The 18,438-nt window shown below is 53.3% G+C and overlaps 1 protein-coding gene and 1 long non-coding RNA gene across 2 annotated transcripts in view; one reads left to right on the top strand and one right to left on the bottom strand.

Moving 5' to 3' along the window:
- Positions 1-18,438, bottom strand: part of KIF26B (kinesin family member 26B) — a 561,163-nt gene that overhangs the window by 12,327 nt on the left and 530,398 nt on the right. Inside the window, 2 exon segments of the mRNA XM_050772633.1 lie at positions 7,775-11,180; positions 12,191-12,353. Coding sequence (XP_050628590.1) covers positions 7,775-11,180; positions 12,191-12,353 — 3,569 coding nt within the window.
- Positions 14,488-15,887, top strand: LOC126943740 (uncharacterized). Its single transcript, XR_007721839.1, has 3 exons — positions 14,488-14,567; positions 14,628-14,719; positions 14,838-15,887. It is a non-coding gene; the product is annotated as an uncharacterized LOC126943740 (long non-coding RNA).

Below are 18,438 nucleotides of genomic sequence, written 5' to 3'. Positions count from 1 at the left end.
ATTTTTTGTATTTTTAGTAGAGACAGGGTTTCACCGTGTTGGCCAGGATGGTCTCGAACTCCTGGTCTCAAGTGATCCGCTTGCCTCAGCCTCCCAAAGTGTTGGGATTACAGGCGTGAGCCACCGCACCCGGCCAAAACCTCACTTTTTAGAGCCCAGATTTGATCTTATGTATACACATACACAATCGCGTTTAGTTTCCAACAAAGTGCAGGCCCCAACTAACGAAACTAAGCAACATCGACCACTGGAATAAAGCAACTGTCTGTCTCCTTAGTGTCTGAGACACTTACCCTGGGAAGTGACCAGAGCAGAGTTTTGGGTTTTTTATTTTAAATCAGTCTGATCAAGCTAGCTGACTGTTGGCAAACTGTTTAGCTTTTCTGTGCCTCAACTCTAGCTTCTGTCCCATGGAAGGAACCTGTGAAACGGCTGGTGGGTAACAAATTAACCCCAAACCCTGTGGCAAAAACAGCAAATATTCATCTCACATATTCCTGTGGGTGGGAATCTGGGAGTAGTTTTCGCCAGGTGGTTCTCAGGTTCTCAGGGCCTCTCAGGAGTCAGCTGGGGCTGCACTCATCTGAAGGCTTGACTGAGGCTGCAGCTTCCGTTTCTAAGCTCGCTCATGTCATCACGGCGGGAGGCTTTAGTTCACTGCCACGCAGGCCTCTCCTGCATGGGACTGTTTGTGACATGGCAGCTGGCTTCCCCCAGAGGGAGTGACCCAAGAGAGCACGAGGGGCACCCAGCACAGAAGCTGCAGCGTCTTGTATAACCTGCTTATGAAAGTGACATACCGTCACGCTGCCACATCCCACTCGACACAGAGACCAGCTCTGGGAAATGCAGGAGGGTGTGAAGGCAGAGACCATGGGGGCCATCTTAGAGCCTGGCTACCACTCCATCTCCTGCCAATACCCATGCCAGGGCACCATGTGAGATGGGAGTAGAGAAAGTAAAAACACCTGGAGAGTGACATTTCCCTGGGCTACAACAGCTTCATAAAAATATCCTGGCAGGTATCTAATTCCCAATGCCTCCTTTCCATGCCATCCAGCAACCTGGAACTTCCTCACCACATCGATCCCTCCCAAGGTGGGAAGTGAGTGCCCACTGTCAGGTTAGGTGTGGTTTGGGGGCTAGGAATGCCTTCTTCCTGCACACAAATGAACAAGTGTCTTGGATTTTTGTAAACTTCTGAATTTAGGTACCAGAACATCAGCCCCGTGAATGGATTGAGATTCCGTTCCTGCACCTCCAGCTGAGGCTCCCTCTCCCCGCACCTGTCTCCCTCCAGAGGTGCATGTGAGCCTCACTTAGGTGATGATGAGGGTAAGCCAAGTACTGGGGCAGGGGTAATGTGGTCAGGCTGAGGAAATGGAGGGAAGTGCCCTGAAGGCAGTTCAGGGGCAGAGTGGTGCCCTCACGTTACTGGAAAGGGCACAGGAAGCGATGGTACTGATATGCCATCCCTGGGCAAAGACCGACCCGAGGACCTTGGTCTGGGGCCCCATATAAATAAGTGTTCTTAGATTTTCTGCATGCTCCAGCATCTCCACCTTTCAATCAGATGCCCGGCTTTCTGCCAAGCCCAGTCTCTGCCAGGGATCCCCTCCTTCCAGGCTGTGAGTGGGGTCAGGTCACCATCAGCTCTAAGAAAGGTGTAGGGGGAGCCCCACCCTGGCGAGAGTCGTGCGGTGCCCCACTGGATGCCACCTGTCTGATCGGGGAGCACACGGCCAGGGCCAGCCTCCTGCTGCTGCTGGTGGGCTGGGCTCCCTCCTGCTTCTCGACCCCTCCCTGCTCATCAGCCTGGCATCCGGTCCAGGCATGTACAAGTGCAGTATGTTCAAAGCACTTAGGCTGATACCTGCCAACATAGATTTACTGCATGAAATGGTCCAGATTTGACCTGAGAAAGTCAACACTGATACTTCAAGGAAACTTCCAACCAGGACCTCTCCCACTAGCAGAGGCTGAGCCCACCCCTCGCCCCTCCCGTTCCAGGCCTGGCCGACAGCTGCGTGCAGTAAGAGGGGTCGCGGACCCATCCCAGTCCATCTTCCTGGATCACCTGCAGCGCTGACAGCCCACGTGAGAAGCTGACACTGGGTCTTCTACTCTCAACATCCCGGAGTCCAGACAGAAGCCCCCACACGAGTCTGCAGATGCTGCTGCTGAGGTTAAGTGTCGGGAAGCATGGGCGTTCTGAGTGCTGAGGCCTCTCAGCTCTCCCTGGGGAATATGCTTCTGCCCCCAAGAGCCCTCCAGCATAGCTTTCTGCTCCATCACCCACTGTCTGCATTCCGACTCAAAGTGTGGGCACTAGGAAGACCGTGAGTCAAAAAAGCACGAAGCACTAATATTGAAAGGAACTGTAGATATCAGAGCAGAGAGAAAGAGAACATGAATCAATACATGTGATTTTATTGACCAGCAAGGAGCCAGCTCCGTGATGAAGAATGATGCTGGCTGTGTGGCCTGCTGTCGTGTTGTAGCTGAAAAGGCAAATGGCTCGCGTGCCAGGGATGAGAAAGAGGTAGGTTCCCCAGCGCCACAAACTCTCCTCGATGCCGGGCGCGGGCTTCCTCCCATATTCTCCGAGATTCTGAACCCTGCACCCAGGACCGCAGTGCCACCTCACAGCATCACTGCCACCTACTCTCCTTGGGGTTCTCATCTGAAGAGCTTCCTTGGTGTCTGAGAGAATCAATGACTTTCCTGCTTTTTCCCCAACTGTGTAATCAAGAAGGCTCTCATTCTGAACCTACTCTCAACTGGCTCTAGGCTGGTTCTCTTGGAAACATTCTGGAAATCTGAACTCTGACAGCAAGCAGCTTGCCTTCCTCTGATTTTCATTACGCCGGTGACCACTGTGCTGCTAGAATTTTTTAAAACCAGGATGTGCCTGAGAACCAAATGAACACGAGAGGTTGGCAGAGCAAACCACGGTGCCCTCGGGCCTTGGTGAGGAGCAATTAGTCACAAGTTTTTGTGCAGCACTCTGGGAACTGAAGCTGGTAGCTCAATTCACTACAGGTGCAAGTCACAACTCACAAGACAGGCCCATCAGTCAGTAATGTTGACTCAGCACCAACAGAAAGGCAGTGTCTGATGCTTAGAATGACAAAGTAGCAGATTAGACTCAGCACTTAAAGCACCACCAGCAGAACAAGATACGAGAAATACACAGGAAAAAAAATATGAGCAAACTTCTAGGACTATACTGCCAACCAAGCAGCCAGCCCATCAATGAATCAATCAATAATATCCAATGGTAACCGACACCAGCCCAGTGCTCAGCACCAAGCAGGCTGAGTCAAGTGTAGAACAGGCCTTGCTCACGTCCAGACAGGTCAAGGTCTGGGGCATTCCAGAGCACCATGCCTCCCTGTGGAGCTTCTCTTCAGGCAGACCCTCCCTCCCTCCCTGCAGGGCTTTTCTGGTGCCGAGCCTCCCTGCAGTGGGAATGAATTCAATTCAGGCCAAGGCGCTCATCTACCGGTCAGACTTCCCCATCCAGTCCAAGAAAAGGAAAGCAAGGGAAAGAGTCCGAGGAAGTAACACACCAGGATGAGGGTGCAATGTCAGGGACTGGAGGAAGACGAGAGAATTGACATAACATATAATGGATGATGGGGACCGGGGAATGCGAGGATTGGGGGCTCAGGGTAGGGGGCTCGGCTGGTGCAATTATGGCATCAACTGTGTATCACGGATTGACACCCTCAGCTGCTGCCATGCGCACTGGCCAGGACACACATTCCCTCCCCACCTGGGCTCATTCTTGGCTCTGGGCTATACGCAATTTCATGGTGCTGACCATAGAGGGGCTGGCAAGGAACTGTGGATGGAGCAATGAAAATCTATCAATCAAAGCAACATCATTTCTCTCACCTTATCACTTCGTTGGTCAAGAGCCTGCAATGACTCCCCACTGCCACCTACAATCATATATTGTATCTTCTTATAGAACTATGTAGAATATAGAATAATGGGTACTGTTCTTCTTGTAGTTCCCAGATGTTCCAGGTGTGACTCGATCTGGGCTTATGTTTCCCAGTGTCTTGCTCTACTTGTTGGGACTATCCCTTGCTTGAGTTATTTTTACTGTGTTGCCCACAGGCCAGGCTCTTGCTGCTGGGAGCTTGTGGTCCCATTCCTGCCTCAGCCTCAGTGCCCTGCACCCTCTCTGCCTATCCCGCTGTAAGCACCTTCCCGGACCAAGCTCAATCCCAACGTTTCTCTGCAGCCTCTGCCTTTTGCAGGATCCTGCTTTGTCTAAATGCTCTCTCCACTTGGGTCTTCACTTCCCCTCTCAGCATCTGGCAGTGCACTCAGTTCACTGTTCTCTATTCCATGCTTTTCACCCTTTCTCTCCAATTAGATGACAAACTTCTTACGGTGGCCTTGTCCCCTGTGCCGGCTGCCTCCACCTCCACCCACACACCAGAAACTTCCACATCACCACGCTCTAAGAGCACAGAAGACACCTGGTCAACGTTTAACAACTGAAAATAAATCCCACCGACTACAGATTGCTCTAAGGAAAAGACATCACATGACCATCAATATTATTTCACTTATCTGCATAGTCTCCTATGATGTGGGCAGCTCAGAGACCACGGTATTATCTACCAATCCTCTCGTTTGACTTGCATATGAGGAAACTGAAGCTCAAAGAGGACAGTGATTCCCCAAAGGTCACACAGCTCAAGATCCTAAGTCTCCTGCTTTCTAACTGAATTCACTGCACCCTGCTGTGGCCGATGGAACAAGCCCAATCCCGTGCACACGCAGCAACAGGGACCTCCAAGAATGAGAAGACAAGAACGAACCATTGTGATGTCTGGTCGTTCCTGCTGTTACACATCCTACGAAGGAATCAGAGAGGTCCAGGTTATTCTCCCCATCATTCCAGTTCGTTTTTACTAAGGAAATAAGCCGTCTCAGACAAAAGATGTCCCTCTCTGGTTCCAACGCCTCTCATAATTGTGAACTCCAGCCATCTAGTTAGGAATCTCCTTGGAGGAGTTTTATAGCTTCTCTTAAAGAAGTTGCTCTTGATTTATGCTGATCACGTCTGACAGCCACCGTTTCTCTTAATAATAATCATAAATAAGCAAGACAAGGTCACCTAACCTGAAACGAGCACGTCTCCACTGCCACATCCATCATGGAGCCTGGATCTACAGCAGCTCATGACAAAGGTCTTCTCTTGGCACTCCACGTGAAATCCCATTTCTAGCACCTGCCCTGGCATTTTAATTTTACACCGTTTTCCTCCAATAGCCTTACCTAACCAGAGACTCCTAGAGGACAGCATTTATGAAAGCACTTAGCCCAGAGCAAGGGCATACGCGGAGCCTGCTGCCTGCTCGTCAAGCAGCTTTTTTTTCTTCCTCTTCACTCCAGTGTAACCGCCAAACCAAAAAATAAAAGTCTTGAAAAAAAAAAAAAAAAAAAAAAAAAACCCTGTGAAAGCCACGGAAATAATGAAATGGACTGGTAGAAACAAGACAGTAAATTTGAGTCCATGAAAGCACTGTGGGACACTGAAACATACGTGGCCATGTGGCCACACATCGTCTGGACTTTGAAGACCAAGCCTGCGTGGATTAGAATAACAAGTGTTCATTAACCAGGTACTGGGAAGGCCGGCAGCTGCTTTCCTGCTTGTTATTTTTACTACTATCAATACGTTTCAAGCCCTTGGCCCTGGCCATAAGACACAGCAGCCGCTACGTTACATGGAATGGCTCTGCCTTTTCGACTTGTCTTAAATGGGGTTCTGCTCCAAGTGCTGTCTCTGCGATGGAGGGGTGAAGTGAAGCAGAGTCAAAGAGCATCAAAGACTGAAGAACCCCACCTGGCAAATAATAGACGTCAAGGTACTGACAGCCACGATGATTCCCTACCATGCTTACAGCCTAACATCCCCATGGCCAAGCTCTGTCATCTGTGATGAGGTGAGCAGATGGGGCTGTCCATATCATAAAACTACATCTGCATACCTACATGGTCCCTTAAGGTGGATTTCTTTGATTCTAGGAAGATGACTGTTTTATAATGTTCACTGACCACAGCCCTTACATTTGGGTTGGAACATTCCAGAGTTTGTGCTCGCCTGTGATGGGAGAACAGGAAGAAGCCACCCTATGACTGACAGAACAAGCCTGTGGGGCAGTTGCTGGAGCAGTAGGAAAGCGGAGACCCTACATCTGTCACTCACCCCATCTTTTACTTCCAAAGATGCTGCGGGCACTGATCCCTGCAGGGACCTGGCTTCTGAGAGCGTGTGAAGAGCCTAGTGTTGCACAGAAGGGCAGTGAGAGGGCAGAGGACAGGCCAGGAGGGCAGGAACCCGGGCCGCCCTGGCTTCAGCCAAGGCATAGAATTGCATGTGGGGCTCTGCGTAAGTTTCATTTCGTTTTTTTAAGCCCTTAGACTAAAGAATGAGCAGGGGCAATTTCTTTGGAAGCCACTTAAGAGCAGAGATGATTCCAGGCAAAATTCTCAAGTAGCTTCAGTTGTTCTTGGTACCTTTTGCCTCTGTCTTTTTCTCTCCTTACCATCCTTTCATTTCACCTACCCCAAGACCTCCAGGGCCACCAGCTGTGACCTGGGCCCTCTTCTCCTTGCCCATCATAACTGACTGTCACGTGCCACCCAAAACTCTAATTAACAAGTCAGTGGGCTTTATATATTAGCTCTTCTGGAGTATGTGCCTTTTGATAGGAGATTCTTAAAAATGGCAAAGACTGCCTGGGTGTAGTGGCTCATGCCTGTAATCCCAGGACTTTGGGAGGCTGAGACGGGTGAATCACTTGAGGTCAAGAGTTTGAGACCAGCCTGGCCAACATGGTGAAACCTCGTCTCTACTAAAGATAGAAAAAGTAGCCAGACATGGTGGTGCATGCCTGTCATCCCAGCTACTCAGGAGGCTGAAGCAGGAGAATCGCTTGAACATGGGAAGCAGAGGTTGCAGTGAGGCAAGATCACACCATCGCACTCCAGCCTGGGCGATAGAGTGAGTCTCTCTCTCTCAAAAAAAAAAAAAAAAAAAAAAAAAAAAAAAAAAAAAAAAAGAGAGAAATGGCAAAGACTGTCTCCAAAATCATGCATTTCAGGTACCATGGTATGTGCAGTGTGGAGGGGGGGCACGGCAGCCCCTGTGGCAGGTGTGCAAACGTGACTGTCCACAAGTATGTTTGGGGTGGAGGTGGAGGAGGGGCCTCGACCATTGCACTTTCAAAGGGACAAACTGTGCTTTATCCACATCTCTGAGAGGCTGCCAGAGTCTTGGAGGCCACCAACCTCACACAAGGGGCATCTGAAGCCACTAGGTCATGAGGGTGGGTACCCTCACCTGATCCCTCAACAGGCGCTGAACAGTCCACAGGATCCTTGGTTGTGGAGCAGAGGGGCACGGGGTGAGGGAACGGAAGGCAGAAGAGCCAGGCTTCCCCCATAGCGAGCAGGTGTGGGTCACGCTGCCGTGTGCATCAGGGCCCCCGCCTTTCCACCCTGCTGAGCACCAAGGGATTCACGGTCCTAAGGCTGATGACGGCACTCAGTCGGGCAGTTTCTCACAGAGGAACCCTCCGCGGTGATGTCCTGGTGGAGCCCTGCAGGGTGCCGGGCCGTGGGAAAGGAGAGGCCAGGCCTGGACGCCCTCTCCCCACGGGCACGGGACAGCCTGGCAGTGGGGTTCGGGCAGCTCGCCCACCCGCCCCCTTCCTCACCCGCGTCCCTGTGCCCAGCCGCCTACCTGGATTGGAACGTTTCTTCGGAGCCTTGAGGCTCCGGCACCTGCCGCCCACGGAGCTGCTGTTCTCGCTCGTGGAGTCCTGCGCCGAGGACGCGCTGCCGGTGGCCTCGCTGTCCCGCATCATGCTCTCGTAGCCGCTGCTGCCGCCGCTGTGGTAGAACAGGGCCGTCTTCCCCATGGCCGGCGGGAGCTCCCCGCTCAGCACGCTGCTGTTGTCGCTGCCGTGGCCGCTGCTGCAGCGGTGGGGCCTCCGCGGGGGCGTGATCTTGCTGTAGGGCGACGGGAGCAGGTGCGCGGCCGCGGGCTTGTCCTCAGCCAGGGCCGCCCCGCGCTCCTCGGCCTCGGGCCCGGCCCCGGCCCGCAGCTGCAAGCCCCGGGCGCCCGCGCTACCCTGTAGCAGCTCCGAGATGCGCCCATTGACGGCCCGCAGAGGAAGCTTGGAGGCCAGGCCTGAGCTCCGGTTCCTGCTGAGGGACTGCGTGGACCAGGACATGTGCTTCCCGCCGGGGGGCAAGCTGGAGCTCTGGCCCACCGCCTGCGGCAGGGACTTGGTGGAGAAGCTGAGGGTTTTGGTGGTGGAGGTGGACAGGCTGCGCGCCTTGGGGCTGGTCAGGAGGAGCTTGCTCACGGCGGAGATCTTGGACTGGCTGGCCTTGGGGGAGGCCCCAGAGCTGGGGGGCGAGGTCCCGGCGCTGCGGCCCAGGCTCCTCCCTGCGCGGGGCATGGTGCTGTCCTTGCCTGCGTGCAGCCGGGAACTCACGGAGGACAGGCTCTCGGCCCGCTCCAGGGAGAGGCATTCGTAGTGGCTGACCGTCGCCCTGCCCAGGGAGTTGGTTCTGCTGGCCAGCTGCTCCAGCTTGGCACTGAAGAGCTTGCTGCTGCTGCTGGCGTCCTTCGCCTTGCCGCCAGGCTCATCTGGGAGGCCCGCCAGGAAGGAGGCTGGTTGGTTCAGGGGGCTGCTGGTGCCGCTGCTGCTGGCACTGTGCTGAGGGCTGGCCCGGTTCTTCTGGTCCAGGCTGGACTTTCGGACAGGGGGCAACGGGGGAGTCCCTTTGGGCCGAGCCAGGACACAGTGCTTGGGGGAAGCCACCTTCCTCTCCAGGGTAGCCTTGGAGGGCTGGGCGCCCGAGGCTGCACCCACCCCGTTGGTCTCGGCAGCGCAGTAGTAGAAGAGGCTGTCCGGCTCCTCCTGCCGGCTGGCCTTCTGAAACGCCCTGGGAAGGCTGCTGGACTTGACGCTTTTGTTGGGATGCATGGGGCTCTGGGTGGCCAAACCAGGCAGGGCCATCTCACACCCGTCCACGACCCTCCTGAAGTTGTCAGTGACGGCGGAGGCCGACACCTCCCCGCTGCTGCTGCTGAGCCTGTCGGCCGGGCTGGGCTTTCTGTCCTGCTCCTGCTCAGCTCTGGTCTCCGCGTTCGAGGCGCCCGTGGCAGTCTCACACCTAATCCCTTCTTCGCTGGGATGAGCATTCTCTTTTTTTACTTCCTCTTCTCTTTTCAGCCAGGGGTCCTCAAATGTCATCTCTTTCTTGCTACTGTTTTCCTTACTCTCCTGGGACTGGGCTAATATGGGGCCTGCTTTGGGGGTGGCAGTGGGGGCCTCGGGCTCTTGGACGTTCCGGGGACTCACGGCAATGCAGGGGTAAACCGTGATGTTGGTCTTCATGGGGATGTACCCCTCACAGCTGCTCAGATTGGCCGTGTTGGAGATGGTGACCATGGCCTTGCCCAGGGTGGATATTTTGCAGCCTTTGATGAGGGTTGCTTTGTTGAAAGAGTCATCTCCCATCTCAGACGGGATGAGCAAGTTGTCGGGGCTGGCCTTGGGCCTCTCTCTGCACACCACAGCGCTGTTCTGGATGCCGCTGACGAACTCCGAGGACGCGGGTTCTGCCATTGCCTCCCCGTGCCCAAAACACGTCTGGGCTATGAAACTGTGGCACGACTGCTCCCCCTCACTGCCCGCACTCATCTCGCTCAGCCAGGAGCTGATGGAAGAGCGTCTGCTCCCTGCCTCCTGGGCCTTCTCCTCCAGGCTCATCTTCGGGAGAGGCAAGAACTGTGTGATGCTGACCTCGGAGACGGGGGCCATGCCGGAGTAGCACTCTAGGTCCTCGCTGATGCTGCTGATGATGCTGACGGGCCGCGAGCCCGAGGCCAGGGCCTGCACAGAGCAGTCGCTGTTGAAGCTGATGATGCTGGCGGGGCGGCCGCTGTCCAGGACCCCGCTGATGGTCAGCTCCTCCACCAGCGTGAACACCAGCTCATCCTCACCGTTCAGCTCCAGCGGCTGCTGCACCGTCACCATCGTGGTGCTCAGGATCTCCTTCTCGGACTCTGGAGGAGTAGCTGCCTGCTGCTCATCATCGACAGGAGTTTCCGGGAACCCTTCGCTCCCAGCAGACATGGACTTTTTCAAAACCTGGGGGCTCATTCCAACCGGGGGCGTACGCACCTCGGGCTGCAGCAAGGACTCACTAGACGCCACGCCAGAATCCTTGCCCGAGGAAGGCAGCGGGGCGGGAGATGGTAGGACCCCCTTCTGGGTGTAGACTTTGCATCTCTGGGAAGGAGAGCCGGGTGGCTTGTACTCCGAGGTCTTGGACAGGCTGGCGATGCCCAGCCTGGGGGAGCCCATGGGCCTGGGCTTGCCTTCCACGAAGCCGCAGGAGTTCAGGCTCTCCCGGCTGCTCTGGAGGCTGCGGCTCTGCACGAGTGGAGAGGTGCTCTGCTGGCTGCTGCTGCCTGGGATGCTCCTGGGCGAGGCCGGGCTGGGGCTATGGGCGGGTGCTGCGGTGGGCACAGGTGAGTGACTCCTCTGCATCTTGGAGGCTGGGATTTCTGGGCCTTCTCTGTCGGTCCGCTGACCTTCGGACCCATTATCTTCCTTATCAGACTCAGACAGTGGGCTTGCCCCAGCTGCTTGGCTTAACGGGGGGCCTCTGCTTGCCTGCTCTGGCCCACACTGAGCAGGCACTTCTTCAAAAGAAAACCTGCTGGGCTCCTCGCTGCCGTCGATGCAGTCCAGCCTCTCCTGCAGCTCAGCGAACGTGTTGCACTTCAGGCAGTCCCTTTCTGACTTGCCGGCTGCAGGCTCTCCTCCCTCTGCAGGCCGGCTGTCGCCCCGGGTCTTCTGCAGGGCTGGCACAATAGGGACAAAGTCTGGGGGGCCCTCGTTGTCGGTGAGCTCCTTGTCAGAGAGGGCCGTGCCGTTGGGCCCGATGTAGATGACGGTGTCGCAGGACTGCTCGCTGCTGGAGGAGTAGTCGGGGTCGCTGGACAGGTGAGCGATGGGGAAGTCGGGGTCCACCGTGGCCCTGGTGTGGAAGGGTCTCAGCTGGGTGGGCCTGCGCATGCGGCCTTCTTCACAGGAGCTCTCCCCGCCGGAGGAGCTGGATGTGTACTGTGAGAGAGAGAGCAGTTAACGTGGCGACCCTGTCATGGCAGTTTCCCCGGGAGCCCAGCTGTGTGTGGCAGGTGGTGGAGGCCCCTGACTGGACGCGGGCTACTGACGGCCACCCTGGTTGACCTCCCACATGTGGGCCACTCAGGGGGTGCCATGCCAGTGCGCCCAGTCTCACATCACTGCTGCATTTGGGAAGGGGAAGCCCTGTGTGGCACACTGGGGAAGCAGAAGCTGCTCAGGAAAGGAGGTGACCATCCAGGCCCCGCCTCACCAGCTAAGGGCTGCTGGGTCACCAGTGTTTGGCACCCTGTGCCATGGAACACTGGTTAGGAAGCACTATTTAAAGAAAAAAAAGGTACAAAACGGAGAAGGAGAAAAAAAGGCCCCCACATCAGCAGCTGCCCCTGCCACTGAGTGGCCGCGATCACGACAGTTTCCTCAAATACTGGTCACCCTGCCACTGTCCTGGCTTGGCCTCCGCCTGAGAAAATGAGCCCAGTGATTTCTAGCAGACTCGGTATCATCCAGGAACCACTGACTGCCAGGACAAAAGCAGCAGCCAGGAAATGACTCCTGGACATGCAGCAGGGGAGAGGCCCTGAGAGCAGGGAGCTGAGAATACTCTGGCGCCAACCCCGTGAGGGACACAGTCTCCATCTACACAGGACCAAGGCAGTGCATGAGAAACACAGTATTTTCCATCCCTCCAGTGTTTTTCCTCTTGAGGTAGCAATCCATTTATAATCTAAAAGCGGACCAAGTGCTTCCGGTCAGGGGTCCAGGCTGGGTGACCGGGGCCAGCACCAGGTGTGGGGAGGGGACATGACTTTGTATCAGCCCCAAGGTTTCCCTGCCCCAAAGTGGACCCTGAGCCACGTGCTGTCAGCTCCAAGTCGCATCTCCTGATGCTGAGGGATTGGCAACATTGATTTGGCTTTTTCTGACTCCGTTCCAGGGCACAGCTCCAAAGACTCCCTCATCCACCACACCCCGCTGTGACTCCTTACCTTCGTCTTCTTTTTCTTCATCCTCAAGACTCTCGATGCAATCTGGATGGTGGACAGGGTCTCTGCGTAGCTCCCGGCCGCGGCCGAGATGTGTGCGATCATGGTGGTACGGCAGTTCATGTTCCCCAGAGACTCCCGCAGCAACATGGCGAGCTTGCTCTCTCTGCCAAACAAAGTGAATTAGGCTGCATTAGCGGCCATGCTTCCCTGTGGTCCTCAGGGCAGGGCTTCAGGCCTGCACATGGCCATTTTGTTGTGGGTGGTGGTCCCCCCCTTTTTAATGGCATACTAATTAGCATCGTTTTCCAGCATGGGGCCATTTGTAGTTGGCAAGCACTGAGCAAGTGCTTCTAACTCCAGGACGGGATTCATGCAAAGCACCTCCCTTGGCGCTTCTGTCCTGGCTGTGATGGGTGTTCCTGTGCGTGTGTGTCTATGACATTACACATAATGAGGCCTGGGAATAGAAACGAGAGGACGGGATCTGGAGAAACAGCTCTGTGACTGGTGACTCGGCATGCTAACTGCACGTGTGGCCTTTCTCCAGGGTTCCCACACACAAACAATCCCACACAAAAAGGAGTCTCCCTACCAGGGGCCTGGATTGAAGATCTATGGGTTTTTAACACCTGCACAGTTCCTTTAGCCAGGAAGCTGCGGCCACTTTATTGGCATTGTCCCTTAACTCGCATATTTGCACCTAGGAGCAGTGAAAGAAAAGGCATTCCTATTCCTGAAGACCAGGGGAGAAACAGAGAGAGAGGCCCAGCCAGTCACTCAATCCACAACAGAAAGCAGCACTTCCTATGGAAAGGCTTCCTCTGGGGACTCTGCAGGTGCTGTGTGGGGCCACTGCCCTGAGTGGTGATAATGAGGCCCTGGGGTTTGCAGGGAGCGTTGCTAAGTCTTTGAACTGACCTGGAAAAATGGTTGTTTTTCTATTCCTATACTCGTCCCAACATTTTTCCTGCCCTGCCTTTAAAGGCCTCTGCTTATTTCATCATCAGCACTCGTTCTCTCAACTGCTGCCAAATGTCATTGCATCTCTGGCACGTTCCCTGATCCTGAAGGATGAGGAAGCCTATTTCCCATGCCGCGTGCTCATATATCTATGCTGTGTCTGCGATGCCAGATGAGAGGAATTTGTCCCACGTCCATGTCTCATCATCCAGCCCCTGCAAAGCTCCCTGGAGAGGGACGATCCAGCTCAGCAGACACTGAGGGAGACTCAGGCCACTGTCAGCAGAGAGCAGACCATCTTACGTGACCTGCTTCTGGCCTCAGGGAGGGAAGACTGTGGGGTAAGAGCAATAGCTTTTCCTTCCCATCGGGGACCAATTAAGGTGTGAGTTTGGAGACGCTGGGCTCACTAAGGCTCAGTTCCAGAGCAATGTAAGAATATACCAGGGCTTCCCTTCCAGCAAAATGACCAGTGATGAAAGTGGTGAGGTACGGGGTATAGAGGAGGAGCAAGAGCTGTGAACGTTTAAATCCCTTCAAAATGTTGTCTATCTAGCAGAAATTCATGGACAGCACACTCAACGAGGAAGCCAGACCCCATTCCTGGAATACATTTTTTGCAGAGACACTGCACCTGGATGCATCTTGGGCTCTGTCTTCCATATGGGCAGTGGAGGGTGAGTTCTGCTCGGCTGGGTTGTGATCATACAGTCAGGTCTTACATGAGTAGTGGAGGGCGAGTTCTGCTCAGTTGGGTTGTGTTCATACACAGTCAGGTCTTTACATGAGTAGTGGAGGGCGAGTTCTGCTCGGTTGGGTTGTGATCATACAGTCAGGTCTTACATGAGTAGTGGAGGGCGAGTTCTGCTCAGCTGGGTTGTGATCATACAGTCAGGTCTTACATGAGTAGTGGAGGGCGAGTTCTGCTCAGTTGGGTTGTGTTCATACAGTCAGGTCTTACATGAGTAGTGGAGGGCGAGTTCTGCTCGGTTGGGTTGTGTTCATACAGTCAGGTCTTACATGAGTAGTGGAGGGCGAGTTCTGCTCGGTTGGGTTGTGTTCTTACATGAGTACAGTTCTGCAGGGGTTGTTTCATACAGTGAGTGAGTAGTGGAGGGCGAGTTCTGCTCGGTTGGGTTGGTTCATACAGTCAGGTCTTACATGAGTAGTGGAGGGCGAGTTCTGCTCAGTTGGGTTGTGTTCATACAGTCAGGTCTTTACATGAGTAGTGGAGGGCGAGTTCTGCTCGGTTGGGTTGTGATCATACAGTCAGGTCTTACATGAGTAGTAGAGGGCGAGTTCTGCTCATTTGGGTTGTGTTCATACAGTCAGGTCTTACATGAGTAGTAGAGGGTGAGTTCTGCTCGGTTGGGTTGTGTTCATACAGTCAGGTCTTACATGAGTAGTGGAGGGCGAGGTCTGCTCAGTTGGGTTGTGTTCATACAGTCAGGTCTTTACATGAGTAGTGGAGGGCGAGTTCTGCTCGGTTGGGTTGTGATCATACAGTCAGGTCTTACATGAGTAGTAGAGGGCGAGTTCTGCTCGGTTGGGTTGTGTTCATACAGTCAGGTCTTACATGAGTAGTAGAGGGCGAGTTCTGCTCAGTTGGGTTGTGTTCATACAGTCAGATCTTACATGAGTAGTGGAGGGTGAGTTCGGCTCGGTTGGGTTGTGGTCGTACAGTCAGGTCTTACATGAGTAGTGGAGGGCGAGTTCTGCTCGGTTGGGTTGTGATCATACAGAGTCATGTCTTGTTATTCATGGTAGCGGTGTTCTATAAAATATTTGTGAACACTGATTTTGTAAATACTGGGCCATTGTTCTTAGGGGAAATATAGTTTGGTGTAAAAGTAATTATGGTTTTTGTCATTTCAATTACTTTTTTTTTTTCTTTTTTTTCCTAAGACAGATTCTTGCTCTGTCACCCAGGCTGGAGTGCAACGGCACGATCTCGGCTCACTGCATCCTCCGCCTCCCAGGTTCAGGTGATTCTCCTGCCTCAGCCTCTGGAGTAGCTGGGACTACAGGTGTGTGCCACCATGCCCAGCTAATTTTTTGTATTTTTAGTAGAGATGGAGTTTCACCCATGTTGGCCAGGCTGGTGTCAAACTCCTGACCACAGGTGATCTGCCCGCCTTGGCCTCCCAAAGTGCTGGGATTACAGGTATGAGCCACTGCGTCCGGCCCATTTCAATTACTTTTGCACCAACCTAATATATGGTTTAGGTTTCTGTGAACCTCTGATGATAAAAGTTTCTTCAATGGGTCAATACATAACCTTGTTAATAAGATGCTTTGTTTAATATGTTTCTTCAAAATAATGAATTATATTCAGTATTTCTCTAAAATAAAACACTAGCCAAGAAGGGTTTAATACTTTCCTGCCCTTTGGTAACATGATTAAATTTCTTTGGAGTCTAGCCTCACACCAATGCTATCTATTGCATTATACTTTCTCAACATCTGATAAATCCACACATTCAATCACTTTTTATCTCTTCCATCGCTTCCTCATGTACTATAGGTGTTACCTTAGCACTTTCCAGAGTGGTCTCACATACAGATGGGCCAAAGGCACATGCCCCTATCTCCACGTGACCCTGTGTAAGTCCCCAAGAAAACATACCAAAGACTGGCCGGGCGCGGTGGCTCACGCCTGTAATCTCAGCACTTTGGGAGGCCAAGGTGGGTGGATCATGAGGTCAGGAGATCGAGACCATCCTGGCTAACATAATGAAACCCCATCTCTACTAAAAATACAAAAAAATTAGCCGGGCGTGCTGGCGGGCGCCTACAGTTCCAGCTACTTGGGAGGCTGAGGCAGGAGAATGGACTGAACCTGTGAAGTGGAGCTTGCAGTGAGTCAAGATTGTGCCACTGCACTCCAGCCTGGGTGACAGAGCAAGACTCCATCTCAAAAAAAAAGAAAGGAAGGAAGGAAGGAAGGAAGGGAGGGAGGGAGGGAGGGAGGGAGGGAGGGAGGGAGAGGAAAGGAAAGGAAGGAAGGAAAGGAAAGGAAGGAAGGAAGGAAAGGAGGAAGGAAGGGAAGGAAGGAAGGAAGGAAAGGAGGAAGGAAGGGAAGGAAGGAAGGGAAGGAAGGAAGGGAAGGAAGAAAACATACCAAAGACCGGATAAAAGGATGTAATGTAGTGACATCAAGCTGGCTGCCCTGTGCACTTCTTCTTCCTTTTTCTGGGTGTGCATATTTTTGATTCGTTAACACGAGACCCCCCATGAGCACTGTAGCTCCTGCCTGAAAGAAGCATATCTAACACATAGATTTTCTCCATAAGGCACATCACAGCCTTCTTGTGCTTAGGGACCCTAAATAGGACATCAGCACCATTCTTGGGGGCTGTTTACAGCAAAATCACCACCAGAGAGCACAAAAATATGAAAACCAGCACTAAGGAGACTGCAAAAAGGACCTGTGTGCACGGTATGAGAGCCGAACGTGAGGGCAGACCTTCGCGCGCTCCATCTCGGCGGGGAACGCATGCATCTGGTGACTCAGTGTCTTCACCGCTCTGCCTCTGTCCGAGAATGGCTGTGAAACCACTGTCTTGACTTTGGGGTTACAAGTACATTTCAGTGAGTAGGTGAATGTGCAAATACAGAATCTGCAAATGATGAGGACTGCCTGCACTCTGAAGTTCCCTGTGGTCTTGTTAACCCACTGCAGGCAGCTGAAGGCACGTCCCCTGGGTCTCCGTGTGACATTCCCCAGGACGACAGACCAAAGACAGAACTGAGAGAGAACACGGTGATAGCAAACTGCCTGTCCTGTGTATTTCCGCGACTCCCCACGCGTGACTCGATCATATGGCAAAATGTTTACGGCGATTTTTTTTAAGCCTACACTGTGGAAAGAAGCAGCGCGTGTATGTTGCTTAGCAACCGGCATTTTAGCTCTCCTTGTGGAAGGCGAAGCGGTGGAGCTGCTGGTGGGCCCTTCACGCGGGCCTCTGCGGACTCTAAAAGACATCCTTTGGGGAGTAAAACATGGTGTACAGAAAGCCGCAGCTTTCCAAACCCACGACGATCATTTAACGTGGAACAAAGACAACCAAGTAAGGGAGGGCAGGGGAGGGAGGGGCAGGGTACTAAAGGCTGCAAACTGTAGGAGGAACTCGGAATCTTTGGACGGAAAGAGACAGGTTCAAAAGAGTTTCCAGGGCAACGGTCAGCACAGACTTAGCCCACTCTTTGCATCAAGTCTGAAAAGAGAAGAGGGAGAAGAGTTCAGGGCCGCTGGCCACTCGCACCCCAGAGCCAGGCGGGAGGGATGGAGGAAGGTGGTGCCTGGAGGGGGCCGGGTGGGGAGGCCCTGGCTATGGAGGACAGGTTGGGCAGGCACAGGAAGGGACTGGGGATGCAGTGGAGCTGACAGGGGCCTGAGGAAGGACCGCGCTGCTCTTTGAAGTAGCTGTGTTTATGCATACATGTTTCACTTCCCGCCTACACTGACCACACTTGCCTTTGAAAATAACATTTATGCTGGGCACCGTGGCTCATGCCTGTAATCCCCACACTTTGGGAGGCTAAGGCCGGCAGATCACCTGAGATTGGGAGTTTGAGACCAGCCTGGCCAACATGGTGAAAAACCCCATCTCTACCAAAAATGAGTATGGTGGCGAGCGCCTGTAATCCCAGTTACTCAGGAGGCTGAGGCAGGAGAATCACCTGAACCCGGGAGGCAGAGGTTGGAGTGAGCCGAGATTGCACCACGGCACTCCAGCCTGGGTGACAGAGTAAGACCTTGTGTTGAAAACAAAAAACAACAGACTTTTAGAAAAATGTCTTTTTAAAATCAGTTAACACTTTTATTAAACAAGAAAAAGGACAAGAATAGGATAATGAACACATTTTAATAAATAATCATTTTGAAAGGCATGAAAGAGCATGTGGCACAGGGGCTGACCAACCAGGGCCCTTCAGGCCCAAGCCAGCACACTGCCTGCTTTTGTAAATAAAGTTTTATTCAAACACATCCACATCTATTTGTTCACATAGTGTCTGTGGCTACTTTTGTGCTACAGTAAGAGTTGACTGGTTGTTAACAGAGCCTATGTAGCCCACAAAGCCAAAAATGTTTGCTGCTTGGTTCTTTGCATAAGCAGTTTGTTGACCCCTGCTCTAGAGTAACGACGAAACAGTATCGTCCCAGACACTGAACCACCAAGCAGAGAATGCAGGTGTCTCTTGACTTCCTGATGACACAACAGTCCATTGCTTTGGGCAGCAAAAACGGAAATAGGCACATGAACTGTAGGCACGCAGCCAGCCAC

Source organism: Macaca thibetana, chromosome 1, assembly GCF_024542745.1.
Source record: "Macaca thibetana thibetana isolate TM-01 chromosome 1, ASM2454274v1, whole genome shotgun sequence".
Lineage (NCBI taxonomy): Eukaryota > Metazoa > Chordata > Mammalia > Primates > Cercopithecidae > Macaca > Macaca thibetana.
The sequence above is the reverse complement of the archived record's forward strand: the minus strand, read 5'-3'. Positions and strand labels throughout refer to the sequence as shown.